We start from the raw sequence: 22,821 nt of genomic DNA on the forward strand, positions 1-22,821 counted from the left end.
CACCAGCCTATTATGTTTTTACTGTTTTATTGTTGATGGGTTTTTCTGTAAGCCTCCCTGATGCCACTCGTGGTGGGGTATACATTAAATGAATGAATTGATGAAAGAAAGAGAGAGCATATTTTGATTCAAGGATACAGATCAGGGAATGCTGTGCTCCATCCTGGTTTCATCAGATGGGCTTTTCTGGAGAGAGAATAAATAAATACATTTCATATGGAAGCTATCCTTCACAGTGGAGCTTACAGAATTGAGAAAATGGGGAAAATCCATGAATGAAGTGGCCATGATGGGGGTGGTATCCCAAATTGGTTCAGAGTCACAGTGGCTGTATTCAGATGAGCAATTTGTCCTGACACAGCCACCCCAACCCCATATTTAAAAGGCGTGTTTACACATGCACATCTGTGTCAAGCATTGTCTATTTCTTTATGATTATAGTTACCAAAGTATAGAAATGTTACTAACCATGAATTGAGCCTATGCACATCAAAGTAGCGAACCCCCCTTTGTTCCTTTCGCTTTTACTAACAAATGCAGGAATGTACTCTTTGAAGATAAAACCTCCTGGGACTAATTCCCATGCCAGCAAGGCTGGAACCCAGGATGGGCTGACCGCAGTAGAGATAAGGAAGCTACAGGGAGAAGTTTCACACGTGAATGTAGAATTGTTTAGAGAATGTGGAATTGTTTATAGAACCTTTGATGTGCCATCTTTAAGTATGCATTTTACTGTTACACTGTATCAGTTCCAATACCTAGCTCGGCTGAGCCACATGGATTATCAATAAACCAAACTTTGTTTCAAAATTCAAGGACTGGTTACTTTGAGATCTAATGCTTGACAATCTGGGCCTCAAGCTGGAAGCATACCCTTGTCATCTCCTGCCACCTCAACTCCACCTCAAAATGCCACCAAGTACATCCTGGTAGCAAACTGCTGAAAGCATTTGCATTGAACAAAAGAGTCACATGGAAAGTGAGACCGGAGAAAACCCGAAGGCTCCATGCTACACGCCTCTTAAAGAGGCACACACAGAGCCCATGCCTCTCTCAGCAGCTGGGCATGTGCCATCCGTTCACAGCGGGGTGCGTCAAACTGCGCCGACTTTTTTTAAGCCTAGAGGCTGCCGCCTTGAGCTGCCCATCTGAATCCAGCCAATGATGGTGGAGGCACAGTTTATAGCTGCCCCTAGCAGCAGGTACGGTACGCTACCTGTTGCAATCCAATTTTACCATAAGTTATTGTAGTAGTGCCACAGAGGCTCACCTTGAATATGGGCACACAGTTTGGGTCTGGGAAGGACATCAGTCTGTATCAGCCACCAGGAGGCACCCTCCAGCAATATAGCTATGCCCTTGTAAAAAAAATGGTAAAGGTAGTCCCCTGTGCAAGCACCAGTCGTTTCCGACTATGGGGTGACGTTGCTTTCATAGTGTTTTTACAGCAGACTTTTTACGGGGTGGTTTGCCATTGCCTTCCCCAGTCATCACACTATCCCCCCAGCAAGCCGGGTACTCATTTTACCGACCTCAGAAGGATGGAAGCCTGAGTCAACCTCGAGCTGGCTACCTGAACCAGCTTCTGCTGGGATCGAACTCAGATGGTGAGCAGAGGGCTCCAACTGCAGTACTGCAGCTTTACCACTCTGCGCTCTTTATGCCCTTGTATAAGCCCATAATTTAGAAAGGTATAACCCTGACCTGGATGGACCAGGCTAACTCAGAAAATTTAGAAAGTTTAAATCCTGTTTAACCCTGACCTGGAATGACCAGGCTAGTCAAGTCTTGTTAGATCTTGGAAACTAAGCAGGGTTGACCCTAATTTTGTATTGGGATGGTAGTCCACCAAGGACATCCAAGGGTGCTATGTAGAGGCAGGTTTGTTTGTCTCTTTGCCTTGAAAACCTTGAAAGACTACAACTTGACAGCGCTTTCCACAAAGTCTGTTTGCGACTGAACAGTAAGAGTTTGAGAAGTAAATCCTTATGGACCCTTTGTTTGTTTCTCTTCTGTGCCAATTTAGCTTACCTCAAGGATAACTTAGACCAATACATGTCAAAGTTTCCCAAAGTTCGTGTCCTTCATCTCAAAGAAAGGCATGGTTTAATACGAGCAAGGCTGGCTGGAGCAGAGATTGCTAAAGGTATGTAACGTCGTCTTTTATTGTAAGACAGCAGTTGTATATTTATTCGCTCTTCACTGTTCATATGCAAGATTCAGGGACATTGGAAACAATCCAGTAAAAATAATGCATCACCTCATGTTTTGTTGAAATAAATGGAATTAACCATATTTGAGTTCTAGTACATTCAGTGGTATGTCGGTACGCGTAACATTCACAGGATCATATATACCGTATTTTTTGGACCATAAGGTGCTCCGGACCATAGGACGCACCTTCCTCCTGGGGGGCGATCCGCTGCCTCCGCCTCCGATCCCGGCCTGCCTGGCTCTAGCTTCTTCCAGCAAGCGCTGGGATCACTCCACGCTGCCCCCACCACAAACCCAGTGCTTCGCGAGCGCCGGCTGCGGAGAGGGCAGCGTGCTTCCTCCGTGCCTGTCTGCCTGGCTCCAGCTCTGACGCTTACAGCAAGCGCCAGGATCGCTCCCTCCGCCCTCCGATCCCAGCGCTTGCTTTAAGCATCAGAGCTGAAGCAAGGCAGACAGGCACGGAGGAAGCACCCACCCCCTCCGCAAACCCAGCGCTTCGCGAGCACCGGCTGTGGAGAGGGCAGCGTGCTTCCTCCGTGCCTGTCTGCCTGGCTCCAGCTCTGATGCTTAAAGCAAGTGCTGGGATCGGAGAGTGGAGGGAGCGATCCTGGCGCTTGCTGTAAGCGTCAGAGCTGGAGCTAGGCAGACAGGCATGGAAGAAGCACGCTGCCCTCTCCGCAGCCGGCGCTCGCGAAGCGCTGGGTTTGCGTTGGGGGCAGCATGGAGTGATCCCAGTGCTTGCTGGAAGAAGCTGGAGCCAGGCAGGCAGGCGCGGGGGAAGCGCCGGGATCAGAGGCGGAGGCAACGGATCGCCCCCCCCCCCCAGAGGAAGGTACGTACCTTCGCTCCATAAGGCGCACACACTTTTTCCCCCACTTTTTTTTTTGGGGGGGGGGGAAGTGCGTCTTATGGTCTGAAAAATACGGTAATCTCTACACCATTTAAAAACACACCAAATGTAGAAATAAAACAAAGGGAGAAGAGTTTCCCCTTCAGATATACAGACTGAACTATGTGCTTAACGCTGCACGAAAGTTTTGCAGTTTTGAGTAATTAGTGAAAGAAAGTGATGCAACAGTTTTTTTCCAGAAAAGTTTGTTTATGAAAATATTCACTCTTTTTATTGGAGTGGTATTATTTATAAGAACATAAGAGAAGCCATGTTGGAACAGGCCAGTGGCCCATCCAGTCCAACACTCTGTGTCACACAGTGGCCAAAAAACCCAGGCACCATCTACTTCACCTACTGCAGTAGCACCTTTTCTTCTGGTTACTGCTCCCTTTTATCCTTGTTGATTAGTCACAGGAATGTGATGTCATAAAACTAGCATAACCAATCAGATTTTGCTATGCAGTGTCATCATGTGGAGAGACTGAGTCAGTGGAAAGCGAGGGTACTTCCTGGATCAGTCACATGGGTGATACTACCTAATGAGGGATGATACAGTGGACAGATGATATAAGTTCACAATCTAAACCGTCACTCCGAAGGTTATGGCTTGGCTCCACTCTACTGTTTTGGGGAGCACAAAACACAATTTCCCCTCTTCCCCCACATGTACTACCTCATCTTGTTACTGGGGAGAGGGGATTACCAGGATCTCTTCAAACTGAAACAATACAAAAGAAATGGATTTTATGGGGCATACTGAGCTGTTGCAGGAGTGAGAAGAGGGAATATTGCATTCCAAAAATGCTAATATGGATTGGGTTATGGTCAGAGCCAGCCATTTGTTAGCATAAAGTTCTGATGGTCACAGATGTTCCTCACTTTTCCCTCCCCCCCGGTAGTCCCTTCAACCCCCAGGAAAGTTGATTCTTGGGGTCTTGTTTGGAGTAAAAGCCATGCAAACAGGTGGGCTGCAGGAAGGAAGAGGAAGGGAGCAAAATCACCATTCCCGTCTCTTCCATCAGCCTGGATCTTATACCATTTCAAAGAATAGTAAAATACAAAAAGGTTTATTTTTAGTGCTCTGAAAATTATTTGGAAAACATGTATAAATCTGATCAATAGTTAGTGAAAGCTTGGAAGCAAAGCAGGATTGGCCCTGGTTAGTACTTAGATGGGAGACCACTGAGGAAGTCTAGGATTACTATGCAGAAGAAGGCAGTAGCAAGCCGTCTCTGATCATCTCATGCCCTGAAAACCCCATGAAGTGTTGTTAACAGTTGCAGCTTGATGACACTTGATTTGTTACTTAAGTGCTCCATTTATTGGTTTCAAACAATATATTGTTAATTTTAAAGCTTGTATACTCACTGTATTGTATATTTATGAATGTTGTTAGCCGCCCTGAGCCTGCTCCGGCGAGGAGGGCGGGATATAAATAAAATTGTATTATTATTATTATTATTATTATTATTATTATTATTATTATATTAGTAACGTATGGTAATATATTCAATTTCTTACATCATTAATAACTACGTTTTCCTCTATCCCATATATTACTTTCTAACCACCCCTCCCCCCATTACTTGACCCCCGCCGGTGTACTATACTTAAAACGTTAGTATTAAAGGTACCCTTAATTAATAAGAACCAAAATTCATAGCCTCCTCTCTCTTGTACTTAGTCATTATCGAAAATTGTCTAATGGTCTTTTATTTTCCACTTTTTTCCTACGTATCTTCTGAACTTTTCCCACTCCATCTTAAATACTTCTAAATCATAGTCTCTTAAGGTTCTTGTTAATTTGTCGTTAAGTGCTCAATTTATAAGGATATTTGTTCTTTCTACATCACTTCAATTTTATCCAAGCTTACAAGCACATCTGTCAAGTTCCATACATCTATTCTTGCAGATTGCCTTAATGAAATCACCCTTAAGGTGACCAAATTCTATACTTCTGCTTGGTCAATAAGAAAGCAGATATTCCAGTCTTTTTATTAACTACTGTGCATTACTGAAATCAGCAATTAATGAGGTTATTAATTTTTAATGTTTTTATCCGTGCTTATCTTGTGCTTTGAGATTGGTGCTGGCTGATCTTTGATCATAATAAAAAGCTGCTAGTTTTTAGACAGAAACAAATTTTTCAGTTCTGACCTGGATTAGGTACAAACAACCCAGTGATTTGGTAAGGCTGGGAAAGAATGACTTGAGCAAAAATCAGTGACGGATTGGTGAAGAATGGGTTTGCATTAGATTTATCTTCACCAGGGCAGAAACTCCTTTGCATAGTAGGACATGCACCCCTGTTCTAGCCAATCGTCTTAGAGCTTTCAGGGCTCTTTGTACAGGGCCTATTGTAAGCTCCAGGAGGACTGGCTACATCAGGGATGCGTGGCCTAATATGCAAAAGAGTTCCTGTACAAAAAAGGCTCTGATCTTCACCACAATATTACCCAATAGAATTCTACTAATATTATCAATCTCTTTCAGCTGCCTCCATCACAAGAATCCATCCAGTAAATACTTTCTGTTGCCCTATTATAACAGAAATAAGTCATTGATGTTTTCTTCTTCAGGTGATGTACTGACATTCTTAGATTCGCATGTAGAATGCAATGTAGGGTGGCTGGAGCCACTGCTGGACAGAATCTATTTAAACAGAAAGAAAGTTGCCTGTCCTGTTATTGAAGTAATCAGTGACAAAGACATGAGGTAATGTTTGTCCTGATCCAGCCATTGCGATTAATGCACAGGGAAGGGGTCCAGCACTCTGCAAGTTAAATCCTAGTTTGGCATCAGTCTTCGCGGTATTGATAACTGTTTAAGTGGGATGTCCATCTGCTGCCTGGTGGTTCTTTAGAGAGGCAACTTGAAGTCCTGGGAAAAGCACAGTTTTAAGATCCAATTCTGGTTCCATCCTCCCCACGGTAGATAACATAGTGAGCTTAAGTGCTGGAACTATTAATGTAATAAATGTGTGATATACTTTGGTATATAACATTAATCACCGTGAATGGCAATTCACTTGCTAAGCAAAGAGTCTTCATATTTGGCTCTGTAAGATGCTGCCCAGAAAAACAAAGGTTGAATGGCTACAACATTGCTTGTCCACTAACTTTTGACAATACAAATCAATACTGTGGGGATCTTGAGTTGGGGGGGAGAGCAGTTTGCCCCCTTTGCTCTCCCTTCCTCTGTGTGCCCTTGCCATTCAGCCTCTCCCCAATCAATCACATAGTTTAAAGTTAGCCTTTGCTGGCAGGAACTCTCTTTCTGAAATTAAGGCCTATCATAACTTTCTTTCTTCAGCTATATGACTGTGGATAGTTTTCAACGTGGCATTTTTACATGGCCAATGAATTTTGGATGGAAGCCAATTCCTCCAGATGTCATTCAGAAAAATAAAATTAAGGACACTGATATAATTCGGTAAGTATATAAAGTTCAGCTTGTGTTGATGAAGTCAATCCTACAACATTAAGCCCTTAGGAATTATATCCCGATTTATTTAAAGTACATTCATTTAGTAGATTTATTTCCCTTCCGTACTTTTCCTGACCGATGCACAAGGCAGCTAGGATGGAAGAAGGCCATGTAATTCTTCTGTTTTTCATGGCAAAAATAGTATGCACAGATCATTAAATACTGTGCTGTCATTCGCAGGGAAATCTAGGAATTGGATTCAGAAGCGGACTAAGTTGTCAAAACAATCCTAGAAGAAACTGACCCAACTGAGGAGATTTGGGCTAGCTTGCTCCTGGCCACAAGGGGTTCTCCAGCACAGTGGTACACTGGGAACTTTCCTGATAAGTTCAAGAGGCCAGTCCGCTCCTTAGTGAATTACTACAATAGCACTATATCCAGCAATGTGTGGTATATTGGGGAACTAGGTCTTTCTTGGGTAACAGACTTGCATCATAGAAACCACAGCAGACACAGCTGTTAGACTCCTAAAGCAATAACAGATGTTTCTAGCAAAGTATAATAGCACAGATGGGGAACAGTCATCAGTTTATAACGTTTTAGGAACTATTACATCTGCAACAAATTGAATCCTAAATTGGGGGGAAGCAGTTGCACTCAGACTCTACACTTGTGATTTTTGGGTCGACTAGCCTCACCACATTCCAGATCCCCCCCCAAAAAAAAAAATATTAAAAACCCTTTTTAAAAGGAAAAATGGCAGCTGAGCAGTGCCAAGTTCTAGTTAGATCTATGCAAGCTTCCATTCAACACAAGCAAACATGGAACATGGTTCCATTCTAGGTATTTTGGACAGGGGTTCTATAAAGGTCTCCTCTTTCCATACTGCCCATGCTTTTATCTTGCTTTATTTTAAATCCACCTCAAACAGGTGCTCTGGAATAGCAGCGCAGAAATCTTCTGAACGTGCAAAAATGAATTAATAATTATGAGCAGAAAGTTTTTTTCCCTCATGTACGATGCACACTCCTGATTTCTGATTCATTTACTAGGTGTCCTGTAATGGCAGGCGGGTTATTTTCCATTGATAAGAAATATTTCTTTGAACTTGGGACATATGATCCTGGCCTTGATGTTTGGGGAGGGGAAAACATGGAGCTTTCATTCAAGGTATGTCGTATTCCTAAACAGTATTTTGATTTAATTTTTTCTATAGTTTTGCAAGCATGTGAGCATTAAAGTAATTGTCACAATCCATTGCAGACATCCTGAGATCTGCATATGTAGTGGCTTAGGGCGTTTTCCCACATAGCTCACCTCGAAGCGACGTCCCTCTTCACCGCGCAGGGTCTGCGCGGATTTCGCACCAACTGCTCCACATAACCAGGAAGAGCCGCAGCTTTTGCGTCGCAGATGTAAACTGGTTTTTAGCGATTTACATCTGCGACGCAAAAGCCGCGGCTCTTCCTGGTTATGCAGAGCAGTTGGTGCGAAATCCGCACAGACGCTGCGCGGTGAAGAGGGACGTCGCTCCGAGGTAAGCTATATGGGAAAACGCTCTTACTGTTTTGTTTAGCCAAGGTAAATTCAAACAACAAAATAGGCATATTGAAATATACCTCTCAAAATTATTCTCCAATGCTAATGTGTGTGCAGGGTTTGGTATTTGTGTTTGTGTGTGTGCTCTGAGTGTCTTTAAAGATAGTGATAAATATGATCGCTTGTATGCAGAGGATTGCATACAAATAGTCCTTTAGCCTAACTGGATTGGTCCTGGTCAGGAGCTGATGAACATTTTTTTTCATATTCATCCCTTGCGTGTCTGGATACATCCAGGTCATATTACATGACAAAATGCATTTGCCAGTGGTTACATCAATGCCCTTTTTAACAGGTTTGGATGTGTGGAGGTGAAATCGAAATCATCCCATGTTCCAGAGTAGGCCATATCTTCAGGAATGATAACCCCTACTCCTTCCCCAAGGACCGTATTACCACTGTGGAGCGGAATTTAGCTCGCGTCGCTGAGGTTTGGATGGATGAATACAAAGATCTCTTCTATGGACATGGGTACCACCTCATTCTGAAAAACCTGGACGTTGGAAACTTGACTCAGCAGATGGAAATGAGGAAGCAGCTTCAGTGCAAAAGCTTTAAGTGGTATCTGGACAACGTCTACCCTGATATAGACGCACCCCTTGTTAAAGCCAGTGGCCTGGTATGTTCAGATTTCAAGCTTCAGTATACTGTTCATGTTTGTGCCAATGAAATTGTCTGAAAATTTGGGAGCAGACTATGTGGAGGCTGGAGGATTGGGGAGGGAAGGGAGCTCAGTAGGAATGTGATGCCGTAGAATCCACCATCTGAAGCTGCCATTTTCCCAGGGAAACAGATTTCTGTGGTGTGGATACCAGTTGTAATTCCAGGAGAACAATAGGCCCCATCTGGAGGTGGCAACCCTCGTGCCAGCCCATCACCATCTATACCTCATTTGTTTTTCTGCCTTGTAGTGTGTACCTAGTGTTGAATCTTCAGAGGAAAAGTATTTGCATTGCTTTTTACTGTGGATTTTAAGGGGTTGCCTGAGCCTCCTGTTAGTAATTCATAGTTAAAGCTCTGTGATCCAGCATTGGGGATAGTGGGCCAGTATGGGACAGAGCACAAACAATAGTTCACTAAGGCTTTTCCACATGGGGAATTTCCCCTGCATGGAAAGCACAAAGACTCTGGATTAAAGGGAACATCTACATGCCATCAGGCTCTTTCGGTTTTTATCAGGCTTAAAGCAGGAACCATGTGGTGGCTGAGAATGGAGCATCTGTCTAGACACTTCACCTGCAGCAGCTATAGTGACAGGACAGAGCCGAACGACGCTCCACTTTCAAAATGGCTGTCCTGTTCTCCTTGCCCTTTAGCCAGGCTGTGCTGTAGCATTGCAGTTTGGCATGGTCGAGAAAAGGAAAGGAGGGTTCTGGATCACGAAGCATCCCAGCAAATTCACTATGGTCTCTGCAGTTTGATGCAGGTCTGATGAAGGGGAGGAAAGAGGAGCAGAGGGGGATGGGGTAACATCAGTAGTGGGGTGGACATCGTTCCTGCCTACTCCCACAGTGCTGATTGATGTTCTCATGGTGTTGTATGTTTTTGTTCACCATTGCCTTCTCCTGCAAAGGCATGTTGAGGAGGGTAACAGATGCAGAACAGCGAAACAGTGCCGGTGACACAAAGTTGGCTCTTTGGGATGTTAGATGGCTTTTGATTAGACGACAGCTCTCCTTTATGCGATGCTAGTTTCATGCTTACCCACTTTGGCCAGCATCGCAATAGACCCTTCTCTTAATAGAAAGCAGGAAGAGGCTTCACGCTCACGAGCAAAACCTCGTTCTGGTCTCTATTAAGAGAGAGTGCTATTCTGATGCCTGGCAAAGCGGGTAAGCATGAGGCTGGCGTCTGAGTGCACCCGGGGTGGGGGGAGGTGGCCCTGCAGCAATTAGGCATTTGTCTTGGGTGCTGGAGGGGGGGGGAGCCCAATTCGGCACCCCCCACCCGGTGCCCTAGGTAAATGCCTAATTTGTTTAGTGGGCGAGCCGGCCCTGCTTGATAGTTAGCCTTCTTTCAAACAGCTGCTGTTCTGTAGCAGGAGGATTGGTTTGGTGCTCAGCCCCTGTCTTGTGCAGTTTGTCACCTTTGGAAAGCTAGTGTTTCAGCAAGCCCAGCCCTGTCTTCATCCACATGTCTCTGAGAAGCTTATAATTGGGGCATGAGGGTAACAGTATTTTCCTGAGGGGCTTATCCCCAGCATCTGTTGTTCTGAGGTACACTGACCATTGAAGTTCTCTTTACCTGCCATGGCTGACAGGAAGGCAGGGATGGAATTTAAGAGAGCTTTGGGTGGGTAGAATCAAGGGAATGCATGATGGGAATACCTTAGGGTAGACAGGAAGACTTGTTGCATTCCCCAGTTTTTGGAGGTGCTGGTAGGCCAACTAGATCCTCATTTAAAAAAAAATTATAGCCACTAGTAGTGTAATTGTAAGAAGAGTTACACCGTTTTAAATCAGTCAGCTTAAGAGGATGTAACTTTGTTCAGCATCGCACTGTAAATTAAGTCTGTTGTCCCCTCTGCAGTTTTGATCCCATCAAAACAGACGTTGAAAGACACATACATTGACGTCAGAGCTGCATCTTTCGTTAGCGTTTCTCTCCTCTTTCTCCGGCTTTCCTGACCTAGTTCATTTGTCTCAGCACAAAAGTTTCCTCATTTGAAAGAAATAGACAGCAAACCAGTCCATTGACAAAGAGTATAGGCTAGCGGTCAAGATAAGTAAATGGAATCTCCATGATCAGAGGCAGCAGACCTCTTCTTGTCAGATGCTGGGATAAGGGAGGGTCTGTTTGCATTCATATTCTGCTTGCAGACTTCGTGGCGCCATCTGGCTGGCTGCTGTAGGAAATCCTCAGCCTGATCCAACATGGCTCTACTTATATTTTCAAATCAGGAGAAAATGTTTATAGTAGCAAACCTCAAAAATGCCGTCGTGGCTCTCCGTCTCCCTGGTTTGAATGGCTGTGATATTGTTCCATTCCACGACCTCTGCAACAATGTTTAGCAAGAAACGTTATTCACATAGCGGTAAAGACATATCTGTAGATGCCAAAAGGCCTTCTAGGCATTGATCCCAATTGCCAAAGTATACCTTTTAAAATATTTCTCTGTGCGTTCCAAGTTCTGTAATGACTTACTCAAAGCACGAGAACAAAGTTCAAGACCGGCAAAGCTTTATTCAAGGTATAAGCTTTTGTGTGCATTCACACATCTTGAGATACATTGAAATGGAAGTTGCCAGTCTATACATATAAGAAGAGGGTAGCACTGGACTTGATGGTTGCCTGGCCGCTTCAGACCTACACTGATCCAGGTGAATCTTCTCCAAAATATAATTTCTTCTAGGAGTTCACATTTCTAACTTGCAACCACTAGAGAGCGCTAGGTATCCATTTTCTTCCTTTCTCTAGGAATAACATAAGGATTGTTTGTATCGTTTCCCGAAACCCAAACTAACTTCCGTAAAGGAGTGAGTATCCTAACAAACGTTTAAAATCAGCTCTGTGGTTTTAGTGGCTAAGGAGCAGAGCTTCTGCTTGGCACGCAGAAGATCCCAGGTTCAGTCACCATGCCCAGTTGAAATCATCAAGTAACAGGGGATGTGGAAGACAGCAATCGGAGCCCCTAGAGAGCCACTGCCAGTCTGAGTAGACAATACCAACATTGATTATATCAGTTGTCTGACTCAGTGTAAAGCAGCTTCATGTGTCCAATGCTAACGATGATGGTATGAAAAGGCAAGCTCAGAAGCCCATGAGATTGATAGAAAGCCCAACTAGACACCTGGGTAGCCCAGGCAAGCCTGATCTTGTCAGATCTCAGGAGCTGAGCAGGGCCAACCTTGGCAAGTATTTGGATGGGAGACCTCCAAAGAATACCAGGGCTGGGAGGCAGAGGCAGGCTATGAAGCCACTTCTCTGAATGTCCTCCATGCCCCACTAGGGGTCACCAGAGGTCACCATGACTTCCAGGCATGGGCGGCCACACAAATACAAAAAGTGAATTGAATAGCTGGAGAGCAGACCATTTGCATGATCCACAGCCCTGGAATGATCCATCGCAGGAGAAAGGAAGAAAGAACAGAAATCCAGGAGTTGAGAGATACTTTAGAAGCCACTTAGGACCTGACTAGGGAAATGCAGTATGTAATCACTCACTCGGTTCTGAATCCATTAACAAACTGAGCCTGGGTGACAGCAGGAAAGCTTAGCCACCTATTTATATTTATTTTTCTGACCTTTATGCTAACAAATTATAGTTCACATGATTAACTCAGAGGAGGTTTTAAAACAAAAACAAAAAAACCAAAAAATATTGAATTAGTCTTGGTTAGGCAAGATCATTTTAAGCTAGCAGATAGCTGTTCTGATGGGTTGGGCAATCAAATGGACTGCATAAGGTCAGCCGTGGCGAATTGCTTTTTTAACCAGTCCCTGGCTTAGGTTAGTAATACGGTGCAAATATGGATGGCTTTGCCTCTCTTTCTTCCCCTACCCCCACAAACATACAATAGATTTCTAGCATTTCGAAGCAGTAAGCAGAAAACTTGGAGTATCAGAGCAAAAAAGATTGATTTTAGGGCTGTCAACAGACTGAAGAACGTTAGCTGATGAATCACAAACTTTCAGACGAATTCATTAATGGTAAATATATATTTTTAGCGCATGAAAAAGCAGTTTCGTAGGCAAATGCCAGCACATTGTTAGAGGGACAGGTCGTCTTTCATATGTTCCTTTTCATTACCAGTCAAAATAACCACAAAGAATAAATAGGAGTGGCCAACTCATTGAAACTGACCTCAGTCAATTAATCAACAAAAACTTTTATCCAGATAGCTAATAGCCAACTCTGCCCTGATCTACAAAAGCTTAAATATGTGTATCAGAGCCAGGTGTAGTGTGAGGAGGTTTTTATGTCTTGTGGCTCTCAAACATCTGAAATTCATGTCTTGTGGCTCTCAGACATCTGACATTTATTCTATGTGGCTCTCACGTTAAGCAAGTTTGGCCACCTTTGCCATATAGCATCAGATGGCAGACAAAATTTTAACCAGGCCCTGGCTTAGGTTAGCGATATGGTGCAAATATGGATGGCTTTGCCTCTCTCCCCCCACCCCCACACCACACAACCCACCACCTGCTGGTTAATGGCAATATTAAAAAGTAGGAGGGATATGAGAATGCCGGACCATCGCTGTCATCGCGCAGCTCCTGAACCTTTCTGAGAGTGCCACCTGGTGGAGAGCCAGTTTGGTGTAGTGGTTAAGTGTGCGGACTCTTATCTGGGAGAACCGGGTTTGATTCCCCACTCCTCCACTTGCACCTGCTGGAATGGCCTTGAGTCAACCATAGCTCTGGCAGAGGTTGTCCTTGAAAGGGCAGCTGCTGTGAGAGCCCTCTCCAGCCCCACCCACCTCACAGGGTGTCTGTTGTGGGGGAGGAAGGTAAAGGAGATTGTGAGCCGCTCTGAGACTCTTTGGAGTGGAGGGCAGGATATAAATCCAATATCTTCTTCTTCTTCACCTCTTCATTCTGAGAGTTCCACCTCCTTGTCCATTGAATAGTATGTGCAGCTGCAGAACAATCCCTAGATGAGCTCCACCACCTATGTTTCTACAAAATGACCCCTGCACATACATAACAGGTTTCAGTCTAGTTTGCACTCTTAGAACAGATATTTTGCATGGCAATTGAGCTTTCAAAAATGGTGGGAATGACAGGTAAGATGGCATGGTATAGCCTGCTCTTTTCTGTCAGAAGCTTAACGGGATCGATACTTTGATGGGGAGCCACGAATGAAGGTTCTGCAGCAGAAGTCAATGGCAAACTATCTCTTCTTTGCACTTGCCTTGAAAGCCGCTTCCTGGGATCTCCAAAAGTCAGTTGCAACTTAATGGCACCTATGTTCATAATGGTGGGAGTATGCAGGGTTGGAGCGGCTATAGTGATTATTGCTGTATGCCCATATTCATTCTTGGGCTTTTGCCTCCAGCACTGTTACACCTGGAGGTCTTTGCTCTTTTATTTTGTGTAAGTTAGTTTTTAGTTAGGAAAATAGATGGAATTAGAGTGAGGATTGGTGCAGTGATGCCACGAAGGAAAAATCTCTTGTGTATTTCCAAGAGGGAAGAGACATTGGGACATTCTTTCTCCCAGGGGAAGATATAAACCCCAAATGCACCTTCAGCTTTCTGGTGGTACCATTCCTGCCCATGGTGGTGGGGAAATTCAGAAAGAAGAGGTGGACAGAAAGACTCCCATTTGTGCTGGGCATTATCCTAAAGAAAAATGTAACTTGGCTTACTTGGTTCAAGGTGGACAAAATGGCCTTGAACTGGCTTACACTGACCAGTTATTAAGAAACACAACTTTATCAAAACATTTCTCTGTTACAGAGTTTTTCCCTCTTGGACATTTATGCCTGTTTCAAAGCTGCTTTTTAAAAAAACATTCATTTCAACTTTTTTTTTTTTGTTCTAGATTGTTAATGTAGCCTCGGCGAAGTGCATCACTGTGCATGAATCTAATCTGACCTTCGAAACGTGTGATGTTAATAGTGAGGTAAGTCTGACTGGGTTCTTTTTGCATTCTGCATACAAGAGGCCAAATGTGATTGCTTAAATGTCCATTTCAGAGGCAGTAAAACAGGCATTACACAAGAAGAAGAAGAAGAAGAAGAATTGCAGATTTATACCCTGCCCTTCTCTATGAATCAGTGACTCAGAGCAGTTTACAATCTCTTATATCTTCTTCCCCCACGACAGACACCCTGTGAGGTGGGTGAGGCTGAAAGGACTCTCACAGCAGCTGCCCTTTCAAGGACAACCTCTGCCAGAGCTATGGCTGACCTAAGGCCATTCCAGCAGGTGCAAGTGGAGGAGTGGGGAATCAAACTCGGTTCTCCCAGATAAGACTCCTTGCACTTAACTACTACACCAAACTGGCTCTTCCAGAAGGGCAGAGAGCATCATACGGTGTCGATTCCTACTGAGGAGACATCTTTTATTCTTACCAGAGAGTTTAAATGGTAGAAAGGGATGGCAGTGACAAACCAGTTCCCAGACAGCTTTTCTTTGTATCAGACAACTGGCTACAATACCAGGTGAAAGCTGCCCGGTTCATGAGATGGCTTCTTTTTCTTCAGTGTGGCTTAGGCCTTGGCCCAGTCTAACCTCCCATAAGCAGCGCCTGTGTGCATTCTTTCATGCATACACACAAGTGAAATATTAAATTTCACAGGAGTACAGCACTTCATAGCAGAACATGGTGTAGTGCATAATCAGTGAGCCAAGAGCTGGCATTCTTCTGTAAGATTGCTCAAACATAGGCAGTGAGCCACTCATATGAACATATGAAGCTGCCTTATACTGAATCAGACCCTCGGTCCATCAAAGTCAGTATTGTCTTCTCAGACTGGCAGCGGCTCTCTAGAGTCTCAAGCTGAGGTTTTTCACACCTATTTGCCTGGACCCTTTTTAGTTGGAGATGCCAGGGATTGAACCTGGGACCTTCTGCTTCCCAAGCAGATGCTCTACCACTGAGCCACCGTCCCTCCCCTCATTACTACCCTGCAAGAAATCTGTACTCTAGAGTTTCTTTGCGTTCTTTCTGTGCAGAAAATCTCTGTACTTCTCACTCTTGGTTTTGTCTTTGAGACCTGTTTGGAAGTTCTTTTATTTTAAGGGAAGTTTTTTCCTCAGTATTTATTTTTATTTATTTGTACCTTGCCTTTTTCTCCACTGAGGACCCAAAGTGGCTTACATTGTTCTCCTCTTCCCATTTTATCTTCACAATAACTTTGTGAGGAAGGTTAGGCTGAGAGAATGGGACTGGTCCAAGGTCACCTAGTAGGTTTCCATGGCATAATTGATGATTTGAACTCGGGTCTCCCAGATACTAGTCTGCCGGTCTTAAATACTACTGGCTCTCAAACATACTGACTCTCATAAGGGTGCTTGGGTGTAGTTCCACATTACTCTTTTCAGCATTTCTGTGAGTATCATCTGTGGCTTTGAGCCATTCCACTTCTGCATAGCAATTAGTGTGAAAAAGATTGCCACCAGTACCATTTCAGTGGGAAAGATTTAAGAAAGAGTTTGCAGAGAAATGCAAGCATGATTTGCAAGAATATTTGACTGCTGTTATGGAAGACTACAATCTTAATTACACAACTGAGGTCTTCAGATGTTGCATCCTTCTGAACATACATGAACCTACTTTGGGCCAAGCCAGACTGTTGGTTCCTCATTGTCTCCTCTGTCTAGTAGCAGTCCATCAGGGTCAAAGGCACACAAAGGTCTTTTTTGACACCAGATACATGAGACCATTTAACAAGAAATGCCATGGATTCCTTTTGCATACACAGAATGAACTCTTCCACAAAATGGCCCAAACACATATGGTCTTATGTTGGTCATTTGACATATTCATTAACTGTATTTGGGAAATTATTGCAGCTAATGTACGGATAACGTAAAGCTTGCTCTGACTCGTAATGCAGCTTGATATTCAGGCCCCATGTTTAATTTTAATTATGTTATTAATTTTACTATTGCATACACCACATAATAAATATTTATATTGATAATGATTGATTGGTTGTAGCTTGACCCTTGTAATGTTTTCAGTATATTTCAGGTTGAATTTTGTTTTCTCCTTTTTTTCCTTTGTTTGGACCAAACAGCCGAGCTGGCTACCCAAGAAAGCCCCTTTAAACAGCTGGGCCATGCTGAGAAGCTTGTGCAGCTCAGTTGTTTAAAGGGGCTTTCTTGGGCAGCGAGCCCCAGGGACTGCCTGGCCAAGAAAGCCCCTTTAAACAGCTGAGCACAAGAGCAGTTTGCTCCACATGGCTCAGCTGTTTAAAGTCAGAAACAGCTGAGCTGCGGGAACAGGCTGCCACTGTAGATCAGCAGTTTCCAATCTAAACATCTAAGAGGCTGGGAGCAGCCTGCTCTCTCTGCTCAGCTGTTTTGGCAGCTTACTGTGGGAAAGCAAGGGTTTAAACTCCTCGTGAACCTTCTACAAACTGCCTTAAAAGTTTGTGAAGGTTAGTGGCCAGTCTGCGGTTCGTGAATCACTAACTGCCTAAAGTTCTCCAAGAACAAAGATTGTGAGCCAGTTTGTGAGCTATCCCTAGTGGAGACACACAAGCAGCGAAAAGAAAAGGTGCAGAAAAGCCCCCGGAATTGGGAGGGGGGTGAACACTTGTTTCTCCTGCTGCCATATTAGTGCTGGGGAGTGCTAGATCAGCAATTAATAATGAAGGCCCTTCTTTTTTTTCTTTACTCCACTGCCTCTGCTGCCAGGAGCAGGCTCAGACTGAGATTTCTGCTACAACAGGTCAATTCCTTTGCCTGAGAGAACTCGCCCAGCTAATTTCACTCCTTTGGTTTAAAAAAAAGCCATGCAGTTAATCTAGGGGATTTGGCTACTGCCCAGGTTACAGGCAGGTAACAAGCAATCAGGGCACCACTGTATATAGTCGAGACAAAGAAATACAATGTACCATGGAAAGAAATTGTAAAAATCCGAAGAATTCTGTTAAGCATTAACAAAATCTACACAGTGTCAGTGAGTACCTCACTGTAATCATAAGAAACTATCCTAAAGTCCATTCCAAAGTAGGGTTGCCAAGTCCAATCCCAGAAATATCTGGGGACTTTGGGGATGGAGCCAGGAGACTTTGGGGGTGGAGCCAGGAGACACTGGGGTGGAGCTAGGGGGAGGGGGGGAAACGGCGCCAGGGAGCGTGGCGAGCCACCCCGTCTCGGAGCGGGCGACGCCGCTACGCAGCTGCCACCCCGCCCCACTGCAGCTGCTCCTCTGAGATGGGCTCAGGCTGAGCCCATCTCGGAGGAGCAGCTGCAGGGGGGGCAGCAGCGGCACAGCGGCCTCGCCTGCTCTGCTCCGCCTCTGGGGTGGATTCAGAGGGGGGGTGGAGGCGGGCCGGGGGCATGGCGAGCCGCGAGTCCGGGTCCTAGAAGGGCCCGGATTCGCGGCTCGCCATGCTCCTGGCCTGCCTCCGCCCTCCCCTTCTCTGGTTTTGCCTCACTGGTTTTGCCTGCACTGCTGTCGCCTCTTGGCTGCTCCTCCGAGATGGGCTCCGCCTGGGCACATCTCGGAGGAGCAGCTGCGGTGGGTGGGGAGGGGGCGGCAGCGGCGCGGCGGCCTCGGCCGCTCCGGGATGGGGCGGCTCGCCATGCTCCTTGCTGCCGTTTCCCCCCTCCCCCCACTTCCGTTTTTTTGGGGAGCGGGGGAAAAGGCTGGAAATCCTGGGGTCCCCCGGCAGGGCGGGAGGGTTAGGAAGCCTATTCCAAAGGCAAATTTTCAAAGAGCCCTAAAATGGAGTATGCATCATATATAAAGTCTCTCGAATACCTGTAATACAAAATTTCACTATGACTGTTCTTTTCTTCAGCAAAGCACGTAGACAGCCCAAACGATCTATCAATATGGATAGGCCTCTTTAAAAGTGATTTTCTATGTGCCGCCTAATGAAAATATTTGTACTGTGTACTGTTATGTTTGGAGGCTATCATGTTTTGCATAAAGCGTTTGGTTACCTCAGTAATTATACTATAAGGATCTCAAGTTCTTGATGAAAAGAGACATCAAAATGACCCATATTGGTAGATCATTGGGCTGACTGGATCCTATTGATATTGCTCCGTGCTTTGCCGAAGAAAAGAACAGTCGTAGTGAAATTTTGTATTACAGATATTCAAGAGATTTTACATATGCCGCATACTCCATTTTAGGACTCTTTGAAAATTTGCATTTGGAACGGACTTTAGGATAGTTTCTTATGATTATAGTGAAGTACTTAGTAACATTGTGATAGTTATTGTTTAATAGAATTATTTGCATTTTTACAATTGTTTCCATGGTATTTTGTATTTTTTTGTTAAGATTACAGGCAAGACTGCCTCCTCTTGGGCCAGGTGCATCCCTCTGCCTGACATGTTGATAAATTTTGGTATTTTTATCAATTTTTTAAAAAAATTGTTTTAGCATTGTCATTTGCACCATTACTCCAAGAAGAGAAAACTACACCCCCTCGGTGGATATTTCCTGGGCTATTTTGACTGCAAAACAAGAGTTCTTGCTAGGATATGACAAGGACTGCTCTTGAGTAAGATTTAGTGAGGTTCATGGGCTATGCAGTGAGGAATCCTTTTCTAGCCTGTGGTGATTCTGAACATCACTGTGCTTAAATCATAACCAGGGAATGCACCCTTATTTGACTTCCAGCCTTTAAAATTTAAGTCCAAGACAAAAAAATCATTTTCATAGAAGAAATTGGTCTGTTGTGGATTTCTTCCCATGTGCAGAACCAAAAGTTCAACTACACTTGGCTGAGACTGATTCAGCACGGAGACCTCTGCATGGCACTGACTGATGCTAAAGGGACTCTGGGCCTGGATCCTTGTGATAAAAGAAACAATAGTCTGAAATGGCTGCATAAATCACTGGTTGCTTTTCATCCAGAACTCGTAAGTACAACAGTTGCAAATGACTATTTCCCCCTCGCTGTGTCTAAACTGGAAATGGTGCGCATCATTTACATGTCTATGGTGATGACAGGCATTTGTCTTTTGAACAGGGAAAGAGTTCGTACAGGTATTATTTTTCAGCTATAGTTTAGAGGGAGAGGGCAGCATCTGTGAGTGTTTATATCAGCGGCAGCTCAAGACATTTTGCTGTTCTAGGCAGCTGTTTGATCACCGCTCCACCTTTCCCCCATGGTCCTTCCAAACCTACCTTAGCCCCCTCATTCCCCCAGACCTCTTTAAAAGTGGTGCAGCAAGCCACACTTGCCCTAGGAATCTTTCGCAAACTCTCACAAGATTCATTTGTGAGAGCAGCTGTGTGTTCCTAACTAGAGCGGAGTTGACTTTTACAGAGCAGTTATGGATTTTGCCTTGCTGGTTGAAAAGCAGGTTGGCATGGTGACCAAGAGTGCCTTCTATCAGCTGCATCTGGTTCACCAAGTCTCTCGTTACCAGCTGAACTGGCCACGCAGGACCATGCTTCTGTAACCTCATGGCTGGATTACTGCAGTGTGCTGTACATTGGCTGTCTGAAGACTACAACTGGTTCCGAATGCAGCAACATGACTGTTGTCAGGGGCTAGCCTCTGAGAACATATTTTGCACGTTTTGAAACAGGTACATTGGCTGGCAGTTTGTCTCCAGGCTCAATACAAGGTGATGGTTATGACATTGAAAGCCTTCTCAACCTAATACCCACATTTTTAAAGGACTGTTTCCTTCCATATGTCCCTGTGCACCAACTTCGATGGTCAGGCACTCATTTGTTGGCTATTTCACCAATCAGAGTGGCCTCTCTGGCATCAACCAGGGCCTGGGCCATGCCCGTCATGGCTTCTGTTCTGTAGAGTGAGGCTACCTGAGGTGAAGGGGGCCCCCTCCTTGCAGATCTTCAGGAGGTGCTACAAGGATTTTTTCAGGGGGGTTGAATGGCAAGCATCTTTTAAGAGGGGAAGGAGGGACAGAGAGATTTGAGGCTTCACATCCTAGGTTTTGACTGGAAGTGAGGGGGGGCAGTGTTACCTATCATTGCAAACCACTTTGAATCATGAGAAATGGATCCTGCACAGTCCGAAGCCGTATAGGGCACTGTGACTTGCTGTGCTTGTTTTAGACCAGGAGGCCAAGTGGATTAGCAGCTGTAACTCGTGGGTGTGGAGTGGTATTGATGAGGCAGGGGCGGGGATTACCGCAAGATAGAAGCATGGCAGCTGGAGGTGGATGATGGAGAGAGGCAGGAATAGCGCTGGGGAGAAGCTGACTGGCAATGGGATGCTGGCAAATGGCAGGTGGAATGGGAGGTTTTTGTCACCCCTGCAGTTTGCTACATGAGCCAGCTGAATGTTGTCCTCACTGTAGAAGAAGAAGAAGATATTGGATTTATATCCCGCCCTCCACTCCAAAGAGTCTCAGAGCGGCTCACAATCTCCTTTCCCTTCCTCGCCAACAACAGACACCCTGTGAGGTGGGTGGGGCTGAGAAGGCTCTCGCAGCAGCTGCCCTTTCAAGGACAACCTCTGCCAGAGCTATGGCTGACCCAAGGCCATGCTAGCAGGTGCAAGTGGAGGAGTGGGGAATCAAACCCAGTTCTCCCAGATAAGAGTCTGCACACTTAACCACTACACCAAACTGGCTCTCCCTGTAGGCCAACCCTGATTTAAACTTACTGGTATCTTCAAACTGAACATACCCTTCTTATTGCAGAGAAAGCTAACATGGTCAAGGATTATAATTCCAGTGTACATTTGACTGCCAAGACACACACCCTTGGAATTTTGCCGGATGCTCAGTTTGGTCATGAATCAGACTTTGTGTGTTATTATCTTCTAGTGACATTGGCATCTTGAGGCAAAGGTCTTGAAATGCATGCTCATCAAACAATATCAGAAATGGACTTCAGGACCATAGAATTTCATGTCCTTTTCACAGAGTTCAGGTTTCCTTTCTCATTTCTTATACTGCCCCTTGTATATACACAATCCTGTTTCATATATGCAGTCTTATGACTATTTTATTTCAAAAGTAGATTGTATGATGGCAATGAGACTTGAAGTATTTCCCCCAGGCCACAGCAAACTATAGAAATTCTCACATCTGTTCTAAGACCATCATCATCATCGCTGTGCTGAAAACTTGTACATTTTAATGATGACCTCCCATAAATCATCGTTAAAACGTACAAGTTTTTAGCACAGCGATGATGATGATAAGTTACTCTAAATTATCATTTTTCGAAGATCAACCAAATGACTGATACCTTTTAAAGAAAAAACTTCCTAATATTCAAGCTGTGAATTTTAGAAATAAAACACTAAAAGGTGCCAAAGTAAATGAGTGGGTTCCCCCACCACACACACATAGAAGTAAAAGGATCGCTGTTCTTTTCTATTCCAGGGAACAATAGTCATTATAGTAGTCAATCAGTTGTCTTGTACAATATCCTGATAGCAACACTCCTTCCAATGGTTTCTGCTTTTCAATCTTACTACAAAAGCTCCCCAACATGAACATACTTCTTTTTGAGGTCAAGAAAAAGCACAAGAAAAACAATCATTTCGGTTACCTGATGACTTGTCAGATGCCGCTGATAATCTTTGATCTATTGTTGACCTCTGGTTCTTAAAACGGATTGGTCATTGCCTCCAGAAAGAGAGTTGTCTCTCCCTTCCCCCTTTTATTTTACAACACCATAATATCCAGTTCAGCACAATTGGACCTGCTGATTGCCCCGATACAAGATTGAGCTAGCAGCAAGCTTGGCCTACACAATTTTATTTGCCAAGGTAAGAGATCAGATTAGTTTTATGAAAACATCAGACTCTGAAGAAACATAGCACCAGCCCAGTGGGAGAAAATGCAGCCAACGTTATTGCTGTCGTATGAAACCAAAAGACAGATTTATTTTCTGCAATGGGAATGGCTGTCCTCTACAGGCTTACCTTTTACCTGCACTGCTTAAAACAAAGAAAAATCAAACACGAAGCTTTGGGGTAATTTTACATTGAAAGATTATTCAGGTTGAGTGGGAGTCCAGGCTAGCCCAATCTCATCAGCTAAGCAGGGCAGCTATGGCTAGTATTTAAATGGAAGACCTCCAGGGAATAGCAGGATCATGACATGGAGGCAAGCTATGGC

At 44.5% G+C, this 22,821-nt stretch overlaps 1 protein-coding gene across 1 annotated transcript in view; it reads left to right on the forward strand.

Annotated features, from left to right (window-relative positions):
* GALNT5 (polypeptide N-acetylgalactosaminyltransferase 5) overlaps positions 1–22,821 on the forward strand; it is a 51,887-nt gene that overhangs the window by 18,442 nt on the left and 10,624 nt on the right. Inside the window, exons 3-9 of the mRNA XM_060257311.1 lie at positions 2,027–2,146; positions 5,686–5,821; positions 6,419–6,538; positions 7,585–7,702; positions 8,427–8,750; positions 14,618–14,698; positions 19,468–19,629. Of these exons, the coding sequence (XP_060113294.1) occupies positions 2,027–2,146; positions 5,686–5,821; positions 6,419–6,538; positions 7,585–7,702; positions 8,427–8,750; positions 14,618–14,698; positions 19,468–19,629 (1,061 nt within the window). The remainder of the gene's footprint in view (positions 1–2,026; positions 2,147–5,685; positions 5,822–6,418; positions 6,539–7,584; positions 7,703–8,426; positions 8,751–14,617; positions 14,699–19,467; positions 19,630–22,821) is intronic.

The sequence above is a fragment of the Heteronotia binoei genome, chromosome 16 (genome assembly GCF_032191835.1).
Source record: "Heteronotia binoei isolate CCM8104 ecotype False Entrance Well chromosome 16, APGP_CSIRO_Hbin_v1, whole genome shotgun sequence".
NCBI lineage: Eukaryota > Metazoa > Chordata > Lepidosauria > Squamata > Gekkonidae > Heteronotia > Heteronotia binoei.